Here is a 13,407-nt window from a genome sequence, read left to right on the forward strand (position 1 = left end):
ATGGTGAGAAAGAGGGGGGATGACACGTGACAAATGTCCTAGGTCATAAAACCTCTCGTGTATGTGACATCTTGAGATAGAGGTTGTAATGTGGGACTTGTTTACACTCACATAATGTGATGATGTGCTCATGTACGTATTTTCAGCTACAGGCTTGTAAGAGTCACATCCTGTATGTTTGTACAAAGAGAGAGAGGCCTTTATTTTGATGTTGAATCTATACATCAGTGCCTATATGCCTGAACATTTTAATATATGGAGGATTTGGATGTTGCATTTGATCATTTGGTGAAACTGTGAGGAGTTCAAATGAACTTGGGCATTTCAGAAATACTTTATTGATCCCCGTAGGGAAACTCTTGTTACAGCTTGCCTTTACGTCTATTTCAATGGATTTATTATCTTCTCACCTATCGAGTTTCATAGATGATATAATTCTCTCTATTTTTAAAAAGATGTGATAATATTTGAAGAGTCTGACCATGGTATATAATTTAGATAGGCCTATGCTGTGGGTGGATCTTGTTGTGCTGCATATTCACTCAAAAGCTCCAGCTCGTGTTTGTTTTATTTAAGTAACACCATTTCTCCATATTTCCATTTATTCAGTGAAGTTAAAATTTATATAGGGATCACATTGTTGAGATAAATACTACATTGTTTATACATTGTATAGTAAATATTGGACTATAATTTTCCAGTGAGATTAAAGATTCTGCCGATTAGACTCAAATCTATTTCTATTCCACTGTCTGTCTTTGGAAGAGTGGTTGATGTTTGCAGATATTAATTAAATAATCTCTGATCAGAGGACTGACAATGAATTCTGTCCCAGTCTGGTTTTTCTCTTTGAGAAACTGGTATTATTCAGTAATCCTCTGGATTAAAACCCCAACTCCCACCAGGTTCTGTGGATTCTTAGAAAGTCATCATTCTGCCATGTAATCAGAGGACATGTGCATACCCTTTACAGAATAATTAAGATCTGCTATCTTTATAGTTTAACCTTTAAACCTCAGATATCTATGTTGTGTCTTCAATTAAACAGACCTGTCAAATTGAACATAGAAATACTTAATTCATGCAATAATCCTCAACCATCCTTCCAAACAGAGAGCAATTAAATCACTGTCTGGAATATTGTAATAAGTGGACAAAAGCTGCTCCTTTTCTTTATTCATATTCATGAGCTGGTGGACAATTTGAATCAGTCTCCTAAGACTCAAAGACTGATTCAAATCCTCTGACAGACTAAGAATTTCAGTAAGAGGACCATTGTTGAGCTATATACTGTTCATTTTCAGAAAATCTGCATAATAATTTCACTGTTCATTGTAAAATAGGCTCTGCAAGCTGGGCATCTTTTAATGTAACCTCTTTGTAATTTGAGTTTTATAAGCCATCAATCATTCATGTTGAATAGATAGTGATTCCACGTAGATCTAATTTCTGTTTCCTTCATGGTGCTTTAACGTGAGACTTTAAGGGATTTTTCAAGTTGCCTTGCACATTTCATTCATTCATTCACCCCTACAGGGACTGAGCTGCAGGTGCAGGAGGCAGCTGGAGTTTCAATTTGGACTCAGAGACCAGTGATCATTTGACTTAAACATAATGAAGTGATGCCCTGCTGGGAACTTTGATTTATGAGGAATGACATCCACCTGTAAAGACACATAAACTGTCCTTATTTTTATTAGCCATGTTAGCTGCATGGCTCTATGGGTGGCATTGTCAGTCATTCCACCACTTTGGTTGAGACTGAAATATCACAACAATTACTGGATGGATTGCTATGGAATTTTGTACAAACGCTGATGATGAATCATATTGATTTTGGTGATCACCTGACTTTACTTCTAGCGCCATCAGCAGGTTGACATTTTTGGCTTTTAGTGAAATGTCTTTAAAACTATTGGATGGATTACCATGAAATCTTTGTACAGACATTCATGGTGCCCAGAGGATAAATCATAAAAACGTTAGTGATTCTCATTCTCACATTTCATCTAGTGCCACCAGCAGATCAAAGTTTTCACCAATCCAGTGAAGTATCTCAACCTCTGCGAGATGGATTAGCACAAGATTTTGTATACTCATGGTTCCCAGAGGATGTCTTTGGTGATACCCCGACTTTACTTCTAGTGCCATCAGCAGGTTCATATTTGTGTTTTTGAGTGAGATGTATTGACAGCTATTGGATAAATTAACATGAAATTTGGTTCACATATCCATGTCCTCTTCAGGATGAATTGTAATACTTTTGGTGATCCCTTAACTTTTCATTTAGTGTCATCATCAGGTCAAAATTTCAATTGGTCAAATATTTTGCAAATATTTCTGACTAAATATTAGCCTCAGAGAGCCGCTAGCATGGCTGTTAGTCTTGATGACCTTTGAATAGTGGTCAATTGATATCTGACAAGGTGAACACCATGTAATTTGCTTAGATTTGAAGGGAGCCTGAGGGCCACCTGATGGAAGACCCATATTTTTATTTCTTGATCACTGATCACCAGTTACATTAGTTTTGAGTAATCTAACATCTCCAGACCAGCTCTAGCATGCTGTTCTAGATCAATCCATGATCTTTCCAAGTTGATTGAGGGATGAAATAATTTCTGAACACCTTATTTATTTATTTACAATTGCTATGAGTCAATGTGGCAAGTTACGTCTGGTGGTAAATTGATGTGTAATTATTCATTCCCTTCAACAGATTACAAATGATCCATTGCTCATTTAAAATGATGGATTGGCGACTTATATCTTTCCTCCCTATTTCGCCATCTTCAGACACATCCATCAGGCAACTATTCTTTCTTCTGACAGGCTGAAACTGTGATCTTTCTGGTGATCAAAACTCTCACCAACCGTTACTTCTCTCTGTCCCCATAAATGACCAGTGAAGCACGGTAAATCACTGCCCAGGAGTCATAACTTGTGCTGCTTCCTTTATAAGGACTTCTGAACGTGTCTCGGCTCATGCATTTATATGCGCTTTACGTCAGGGAGTGCTTTTACTTGAGCGAAGTGGACATCAACAGCCGCATACACTTACAGAGAGACCAAGAGGTTTTTGTTTTATAACAGACAAAACGTGAAAAAGAAAGATAAAAGAGATAAACAGTGGCTTGATTGTGACATGAAATTAATTTCTAAGATCTGGCAACATGGTAAAAGAAACAAGCAATCAAACCATCAGACAGGATGTAAACAAAACCTCAGGTTAGGGAAACTCATTTCGAAGAGAAGAAAAAGCTAAATAGTAAAATTACTACCCAGAACTGTCTGTTGCAACCATCCATCACAGTTTATCGACCGTCTTCTGGGTTCAACTTTGATCTAGTTACCGTAGTTGTGCATGCACACAGTTTTCCTGCGTAATGAAGAATTATTACAGACATTTCAGGTGAACACACTTTAGATAATCTGGCTAAACTCTTGGCTTGTTTACAACCTGTCTGATGACCTGAATGCTTGTTTGTCTTGCTCCATCTGACTTTATCGGTGTCAGCTTGTTCCCAAATTAAGCAATATATTTTGTGAGTACAATGTCATGATAACTAAAAGAAATTACTAAAACTATGAAAATAAATTGCAATAAACCTGCATTATCCTTTAATCAAAGCATCAGCAATCACTAAAAGGGCCATCTTCTTTAGCCCCCAACAGCTGCTGTAAACTGTAAAGCTGTAAAAGAGTAATGAGCTCTAAGTTTTAAATCTTTCTTCCTCATCTCTTTAACTCAACCTTCATTTCGTGTGTGTGTGGTAGCTGTGGTGGGCACATTCAAGGAACACCATGCCCGCTTTGACGCTTCTCACTCAGACGCATCATTTGTCATCACAAGACACTTCACTTTTTCGCGGCTGATTTATGTGAATTCTCAGCATTGAGGCTTGAAGGTTGTCAGTTTACCTTCAGCACAGTGGATCCCAGCTCCAGACCCACCAAGACCGTCCGGTCCACTAACTCAGCTATCCTGGGGTCGGCCACCTTTAGGGAGTCCTGGACCAGGTCTGTGACATCCACCTGCCAATCGGGCCCCAGCATGGTGATGACCTGGTCGGTGCCCTCTGTGGAGGTGGTGTGGAACTGGGTCAGCACCTTGACCAGGGCCCGCTGGTACTGCAGGGTGCAGCCTCGACTCACCCGGCGCTCGTCGTCTTCGTCATCTGCATCGCTGTCTCTGGTGCTCCTTGGATGGAGAGAAAAGGGGAAATATAATTGAAACAGAGAATGAAAATGCATTAAACATTCCTCTATATGGTGTCAAGGATGTAAGTAGCAATGCTATCCTACACCACACCACCCATGAACGCTGTGGGTGCCAAATTGAGGCAGCTGTGGAGTTTCCTGCAAAATGGCAACTGAGGGGAAAAACTTGAGAAGCTAAACTCAAACTACCCAAGATTTGGCTAAATGTGTCTGGAATTGGCCACCAAAAAGATTGGGAACCCCTCATAAACACATTAAAAACTTAAAACCGTCACCAATCACTTGTCACTTCTTTAAACCGAGCAGCTGCTGCTAAATTATGCTCAGCACTGTAGCATGATGCTACGTCTCAATTTGTGCCGTCTGTTCTTAAGGGTCTCTCCTCATTTTATAATTTGACATCATAACACTGATGAGAAACTCGGCACCACTCCACACAAATGCATCACATTATCTGTTCTGATGTGGTGGCGATGAGGAAAAAGTCCTCTGAGCCAGCAGGAAAGGAATGATAGGCACCAAAAAGCACACAAGAACTTTGGACTGATGCCCTTCTTATTTCACAGAAGCCCTGGGCAGCGGGGTTAAACATGCCAGGTGCATCCCCCACCAAGCGCAATCTGCTCTACAACAAGATGTATGAGTTACCCAACTTCCCTCAGCAGGCTTGACCGTCTGCCAATTCCTCCTTAAAAAACACTCCTCTGCTTAATCTTTGCTTTGACTTAACTCTCTGAACGACTTGAGATTCAGGAGAGGCAGCGGGGCTGTCAGCCACCGACAAAGTATATATCCCACCCACTGATTCAAGGAACAGGTCTGATTATTAGGCTAAGCACTTAGGTCCCGAGGTCTCATAAACGCTTAGAATACACTCACTCAACAGCAAAATGCATTGTTGCGTGTACCTTTCCACCTGTCCCACCTACTGGGTTTGATTATTAATTCATCTTAGCATGCTACCTCTCCACACCTCATCATTCCCACCAATGCTTCAGCATTCTACTCTGCTTATAACTTTGCACTGGCAGGTTATATGATGCTTAGGAATAAAAGGGACTCCCTCATCATTCTTTGGAGGTACCCGCATGTAGTTGTTCATTCAAGCAACTTTAACTTCACCCCATGAACCTCTTTTGCCCTAATTAAGCTCGGGTCATGGACTTATCACTTCTGTGCTTATGGTTGGTTGAATTTGTTACTTTGAAATTAATAAAAAATGCAAAGCTCTTTCACAGCCGCTGTGTGATTTTGTAACAATGTGGCACAGCCACTTTAAATTCAATACTATGAAAATTATTGCCTTGACGGGTAAAAGCTACGCAGATGGGGAGCGACTGTCTGATTACATTAGTCAGTGCAACAATGCATTGCATTTGTACAAACTGCATGTGAGCAGTCAGTAAAACAATAACAGTACAAACAACAGAATAAAAATAGCATGTAGCTGCAAGTAGCAATACAACAACCTGGTTTTACTGTAGCAATTTAGCTATTTGGAGGTTACAATAACCTTGCATATAGATTCTGTCTCAAACATTAATTCACAAAGTTTGTAGGAATAATTAATAGAATACTGCACAGTATAATTTTTTAAATTTTAATTCATAACAGTTTATGCTTATGTGGGCTTACAAACCTATAAAAGTTGCATACCTGTGGCATGCGTGGCCTCAAATGAGTTTTCAAAATTCAGATGGTGGCTTTAGAAAAAACATTAGGAAAATTATTTATACAGTTAAGTGTGCATCATTCCGGTTAAAAAACCCAAAACACTTCAACTAAATAGTGTTGAAAATAACAACAGATTTAATGAGCAGTCATTAGTAGTGGAAATTACGGATATCTAGTATCTACATGTATGTGAGCCTTATGACAGATTGACAAGCTGTCCAGGGTGCACGTCGCCTCTCGCCTGAGCTGAGATAGGATCCAGCCCCTATGAAACCCTGCACAGGATAAGTGGGTATAAATACTGTATTGGATGAATGGATAGTTCTTAGAGTAATTCAATTAATTTTGTACAGTAGCAGGCAAACATGATCGCTAACACTGAGTCAATTTTTAATTCAAAAACAGTTTCTCCTTATATGAGCTTACAAGCATCTGAAATTTGCATATCTGGTTGTTCTTTAATTCATTTTTTAAAATCCAGACAGTGACTTTAGAAACACCATTAGGGAAATTATCCACATATTTTAGTATGCATAATTCTGGGTGAGACAATTTTTTATTCATGGGAGGGCATTTTTTATTTCAAAAGAAATAAATAGCAGAAAATAAAGGGGAAAAAAAAATCTGCATTCATTACAAATTTGGGATCAGAAGTACAGCTGAAAAAATACCTTTAAACATTGGTTTGCAAATACTTCAGTACATTGGCTTGAATTTAAAGGGGAATTTCACCAATTTCACACAAGAAGGTTACTCATGATGAGGAGTATACTCAGCCTGTGAAAACAGTTATATAATATCTTCTATTGTTCTTTAGGAAACTTTGTAAGCTCAAGAAAACAACCCCTGATGATGACATCGGGTTTATCCCAGGTCAGGCAAAAAGCGAGTGCTACAAACTAGAGGTGAGGAGTTTGAAAGATGCAGGTCTTTATCAGGCAGGGATGGCCTAACAAAAAGATGCTATAAGATGGATTCATTATGAGAACTGAAGGATCCAGTGTTTATAGAGACTGACTACTAGTCCTCTGCTGCATCAATTTTGACTTTTTTTTTTTTAAAGTCTTTTGTGTCCCCCAACTAAAAAAAAAAAAAAGCAAAACTATATTGCTGGAGTATCCCTTTAAGGTTTTAAGAAAGTGAATGCCTAAATAACCCCAAACCAGCAAACCTAAACAAAAGAAATTGCCAGATGTTTTTTTTTTTATCCCCTTAAAAGGTAACTTAATACACGAAGTCTAGGAAACTGTAACCTAAAACTGATCTTGGGTATGGTGCACTTTTCTTCCAGTTCACATTAGTTGCCTGGCCTGGATGTCATCTGGACTTCATCCTGTTTGCTTCTGTGTGTTGGAGACTGACAGTGTAGCTTCAGGACATGTAGTTGCTGTTGTACTTAGGTAAGCGAGTTAACTCCACAGCAGACGCTAAGACTGCACACTCAGTTACTCATTCAGTTAAAGGTAGAGAAAAACCCAATGAGACAGTAAGGCTCTCTCTGTCTCTGTCAAGGAGTTTCACAACTCCTGGCTCAGGTCAGTGGAAGTTTACCTTCCTGAGTCTGTACCTGAAAATAAGGTTGATATTTTTTTTCTCCTCCAGAAGAATATTGTCTGTTCTTATTAGAATCTCTGATACAACCGTACAAGCAGAAGCTTCAGTGCACACAGGCTGCCCGCCCGATTACACTTTCGTTCCATTTTTAGAGCATGTTACTAGATAATGCAGCCAGTGAGCAATTCTGCTGCACTGTAGCAAAGGCCCACTGCAGGCCAAGAGACCTTGCTGGGCATGAAGGTTCAGAATGTGTCACGTTGCAGAAGTGAAGGAATGTAGGATGGAGCGACTGCAACAGAAAGGGAAAAAAAAGACTTAAGGAGGCGAGGGAGGTTAGAGGTTGTGTAAAGGAGAGTCAGAGCGTTTGTGAGAGGAGGAAAATAAGCAGGAGAGAGTGAGCAATGAGAGGATTGAGAGGAGTTAATGAAAAGGTAATACAGTCTAACAATTACAAAATAAAGCAGCTTTAACAAAGTCTGATGCAGATAATCTTCACAATTTGGTGTTACTGGACTGTGTTTGAGATTACTAATGAGCTACATTACATTGTATCAGAGTTCTTTCTTTCCATCTTACTTCGAGGTATTATTTGCAGTTCTTTGAAAGCCTTTGAAAAACATCATCCGATTCATTATCACTGCATGCCATAATGACTGTAAACAAACAAGACCAAGGTCAAGACAAATAGAACCTGCTATCTCATGCCAGTGCTATTGTTAGTCCTCGAAATTAAGATGATTTCTTGTAAATTCTGTTGCTGTCTGTCCGTTCTCTGCCTCCCTGGCATCTTGGTATAGTAGAGTTTGCCAGTCTTGTAGACAGTTGTTGGCAGCAGTCTTGTTTTGTTAGTGGCAGATGTCCAGGTTGGTGTTTTGCAAGTCACAAAGTCGTCTCAAGTCTTGACACTCAAGTTCAAGTTAAGTCCCAAGTTCTAAACTTTGGGATTGAGTCAAGTCAAAATGTAAACACTAACACAATAATAGTTAGTAGTATGTCAAATTGATATATTCATGATCGGGATCACTACACATATGAAATTCATGTTGTCACATGCGATATGTAAATTTTGGGGTATTTTAATCTTTTCTAAATGGGAAGCAGTAGAGAGTTAACAGGAAGTGCGGAGATAGAGATGGGAGATGCAACAGAGGTCTCCGGCCAAACTCAAACTGGGGGAAGTTGTGATTGCATGCTCAGCGTCTTAAACCCCTAGGTTACCATTACATTTGAAATGCTGGTTCCTAACAAAACAGGTGAAAAGCCACGTGTGGAATTTCAAGGTCAGGCTGAAGTGAATGAACTGTCAAGCTTTTAAATAAACATGGATGAGAAGTCCTAGAGGCCCTCAGAATTAGGGAAACATATACATTTCCATGGCAGCCGAGCAAACTCAATCTACTGATGAGGACTGTGTGAAACAGCCGAAAGCTCCAGAACAAGCAGGTAAGTGGATCTTGATTGGGATTGTTTTTTCAACATAAGAAATTGGTGTTTTCACATGTGATGTCTTACATTTAATATGTGAAATATCTGAAAACCACATGTGAATCTACTACATGTGCTGAATGTGGCTTTTTGAGAGAGGCTTATTACTTTTCCACACTTAATCCATGGTGATTAAGGGACAGCCTGAGCATCGACACTTTGACAACAAGTACAATTACCCTGAAATGAGATGTAGGCTGTTCTCAAAACAAAACAAGTTCTACTGAATCAATCAATTAAGAGGTGCAAACATAAGCAAGACTAGATCTATTTCCTGTGAAGTAAAATGTCTTTTCAAAGACAAGGTATCAGTGCAAGCTACATATAACATGACTTGAGCCCACAGCTCTGGGTTGTATGGGTATTACACTAAGGCCTAAAAATAAAAGTGGTAATTACATTTTGATGTAAAAATACAACATATTTTGCATTTAAATAGCATCAAGTGAATGCCAGCATGCTGTAAAACTGCTACAGCTATGGATCGGGACAGAAAAACAACATGCTATATCACATACATCAAACGATGTGTCCAACACCACCACTGAAAACACAAAGACTCCTGTGGGAAGGCCAGTCTAGTCAGTATCAGCAGTTTCAATAGTCTGCATGTGGCACCGTTCAGAATGATGGGAGCTGTCTTTGTCTGCAGTTGCCTGATGCTGCAAAGAACTACAGGGAAAAGAAAAGAAATGCTTTAACTGCAGTGAAATGAATTCCTCTGGCCTGGCTGTGTGACAATCATAGCAACCTAAAATAGCTCACAAGGGGTTTGATTACTGTTTTCATGTAGGCAAAAGGGAAGTTATATGTATAGAAAATGGATGGGTTGGAAGAATTTTAGAGGTACATACTTTAGAGAAACAAACTTTAAAATCACACCAATTTGCTTGAAACAACTAGTCCACCTATTGATATTCGGGGAATGTTGAATAACAAAGGTAATATCATTATATGAGAGTTATACCATATGAAACCTCCGGCAAACCCTGGGGCCTGGTAAAAACTGGACAAACGGCAAACACCATTCAAAATAACGAGTTCTGAACATCTCACAAATCTGATAAAAGCACATATACCATTCCTCATCTGCAGGGTTCTACCTTCATAGGCTGGGCCTTTTACAATGAATGAATAAAATGAATGAATGGTGCTAAAGTGGGGATTTAAGACACATTTTACATGTCAAAATAATATACCATCTATAGCCCATTATAGCCCATTGGGGATCTTTGAAAAACGAGGCTATGCAAGATGTTTTCCAAGCACTCTAGGTCATTTTAAATACCTTAATTCTTCAAACAACTCCTTAAACATGCCATTTGTATTCAGGTTGGGTAGAAATGGATTTGGTCTATGGTGATGTACTCCAGCAGCGACGACAGCAGCCTCCCATTAAACATTTCCTAAATGAAGGGTTGTGGGCCTGTTTGTTACTGCTCCATGCATAACAAGAATGCTGGAATATTTTAACGAGCACAGGTTCCTTAACCTAAGACCACATTTTTCATCAGGGTCCTGGCTCGAACAACCTTAATTTCCCACTGGTGCCATTTTTTCCACAGCTAAAGGTGTTGTGTTTTACATGCTTGTAGGCAACAGCTCATTCATTAAAAAAAAAAGTATTTTATTTTTATTGTATAATATTGACATGAATACCACACAATTTGCCTTGATTCCTTACAAAGATATAGACAGAATAGAAGAATAAGTGCAGAGAACCGTATCATAATGTTGAAAAGGTGTATATTCAGTGACCATGGCTGAACTGAGACAGTTAGTCCATTCACTGTAAAAAGCCCTTCACTGACTGACTAAAGTTCATACTACCTACCTTTAAAATGTAGATATGCTCAATTAGTTATTCTTTTATTTGTTTATTGAAGTCACACATTTTAAAAAACAACTCATTATTTATTGAAATATATTATAAAACTTTGTAATAAGTTGAGTTCACAAAACTCCATGAAAGCGCTTAAATAAAAAGTTCCTTTGACGACCTGCCCTGCACAGACAGAACCGGTCTGAACTTGTTTTGCTGGCAGAAGATTCTTGGGGTCAGTTGTGCATGGAGTCCCCCAGGAATTATACTCTATTTAAGACACGTAAGTACTCAGTGTTTTAATCCAAGTTTTAGGAAAGTTGTAGAGGTAACACTGCAGGGTGAGATGCAGGTCTGACTAGCCACATGCAAAGCACAGGGGAGCGTATCTATGTTCCCAGGGTTTTATGTTTCCAGGGTCCTATGCTCCCCAGTTCAATATCCTAGGAGACCTTTCAAAGGGTTTTATGTTCTCAGCAATGTTTTTTCCCTTGGTCAGATGTTCAATGTATGTTTCCCTGGTTCAATATTTTGAAATCACCCACCTACAGCTTACACCTACTGATGTTATACTCCTTGAAACCTACGCCCTCAAATTTGCTTCACAGCGGCTGAACAGATTTTTACCATTCAAACAGCTTTGGAAACGTCCATCTCCCCTCGTCCTTTTGCACTTGAACTGCGAAGATAGCCCCTACCAATCTCTATCAGTATTAGTTTATATCGAGAGACACACATGCTGGGAACATGTGACATGACATGAACCCAAGCACAGACGCAGTTAAGTGAACACTGCTGATGTCAGCAGAGAGTACGGTTAAATACGTATGTCTATAACTTTGGTTGACAGAGAGTTATACCACCTGGTTGAAGACTTATTGCAAACTGCAGAAGGTAAATATACGTGGTGCAGCATCCAACTTGAAATCTAATCACAGCCTTTCCCCATTGTCTGTTCTCCATCTTTCTCGCCCATGCTTCAGACAACCCATGATGCACTGAGCTCCTCTCCTTCTCTTCACTCCCATCAATGCATGTTACTAACGTGACATCTTCTCTCTCACGTAGCTTTGTGCTTTTTCATCTCTCCTCTCTCTTCCTGTCACTTTCAGCAGGTAGTTCTGCCTCCTGATTTTTAGATATGTTCTATTATTTTTGGTTAAAATATTTGTGTTAACTTTGAAGTTGAACTATTGTAGAGTGCAAATTTTAGAAATATACGTATATCATCTGATTGCAGATTTTCATGCACAGACTGCCTAGGAGTACTTTAAAAGGTAGAGAAAAGTTGAATCCTATTGGAGGTTGTCTCTTATTTATTTAAGACTTTCGAAGATGTTCCCCTTGAGTGTACATGTATGTCACAGCCGGATGGTGCAGACCAAACTCCAAGGAGGAGAAGTGGTCAGCGAAGTGAAAGTGTGAAAATGTTCTAACAGGGTCTTATTAATAAATTAGTATGTTGTTTGCAAACAAGTACATGTACATGTAATGATTTTATTCTTTTACTGTGTGTACCAGTATGTGGAGTATAGTGCGGAGGTTAAAGTTTTTTCTTTTAATGGTGTGGGGAATATTTAGAAGTTCATGGTTTAATGGACTTTGTTTATGAATGAGACATTGCGCTGCACTTTAAAATTGTCATGAGTGTCTTTTCAGAGGTTGATCATTTTGGGAACTGTGATTACTGGCAACTTTATTGGGACACAATACATGTGTCAGTGCTGTGTACTGTCTGTAAAGCTTAGTTAACTATGGGGATGAGTGTTGTATAGGAGCTGTGATGGTTTTTAAGTAAGCTGTATTTTCTAACTAGATGGCTAAACTGTAATGTTATAGAGGTTAAGTGTTTTGGAAACTGAAAACGAAAGAAAAATGGAAACAAGAATTACTTGGTAATGATTGAATATTAACATTATGAAATAACATTTTATTTGTCAAAATGTAAATAGTGTTAATGCTAACCAATTATTCAATGTAGATTTGATGCAATACACACAAAAAGGAGAGTTGGTCGTGCATTATCAGTGTGGCAGCTTCTTGGAAGTACAGCTACAACAACTATTAAATTCTGACCATCTTTTTGAGACCCAAGTAACACCTCAAATTACCTGCTTGTTAGTCCAAAAACATCATAATCTGAAAGTACAACCAATATTCATTCTGAACAGTTTACGGTGTACTTACTCGAAGTCAAATTAAGTCTGTGCCTCGGACTTGTTGTATAAAATGGGTTCAGATAGGTATGACACAAACATGACAACCTCGTAGATCAATTTGCACTTGAGAGCCTCATTTTGCAGGGTACATTTCTGCCATGTACCTGAGACAGAGCATCTAATTGGAGCAAAACAAGCAACTACACATAAAATCCTGGATAACAGAGAGAAGGCTGGACTGGTTTTTAATTTCTAATGTTTAAGACTAGTAAGTAAGGAGTAAGGGTTCCATACTCTTTGGATAATGAGTCCTTTGGTAAGCATGGACAAAAAGACATCCAAAATTTCTACTGCGCCTAATGCATTCTGGCTCTGTTGCTTTTAGCATAGGGTATAGATAAGAAAAGGAAATAGAGCAAAGAGGTTTTAGACTGCTCCCTTGAAACACACTGTTATATGAAACGTACAGTGCTTCAGAGTTTGTTTCCA

At 38.9% G+C, this 13,407-nt stretch overlaps 1 protein-coding gene across 3 annotated transcripts in view; it reads right to left on the bottom strand.

Moving 5' to 3' along the window:
- tmem132e (transmembrane protein 132E) overlaps positions 1 to 13,407 on the bottom strand; it is a 347,606-nt gene that overhangs the window by 16,803 nt on the left and 317,396 nt on the right. For all 3 annotated transcript variants that reach the window (XM_044222324.1, XM_044222325.1, XM_044222322.1), the window contains exon 7: positions 3,922 to 4,201. In XM_044222324.1, coding sequence (XP_044078259.1) covers positions 3,922 to 4,201 — 280 coding nt within the window. The remainder of the gene's footprint in view (positions 1 to 3,921; positions 4,202 to 13,407) is intronic.

The sequence above is a fragment of the Siniperca chuatsi genome, linkage group LG14 (genome assembly GCF_020085105.1).
Source record: "Siniperca chuatsi isolate FFG_IHB_CAS linkage group LG14, ASM2008510v1, whole genome shotgun sequence".
NCBI classification, from domain to species: Eukaryota; Metazoa; Chordata; class Actinopteri; order Centrarchiformes; family Sinipercidae; genus Siniperca; species Siniperca chuatsi.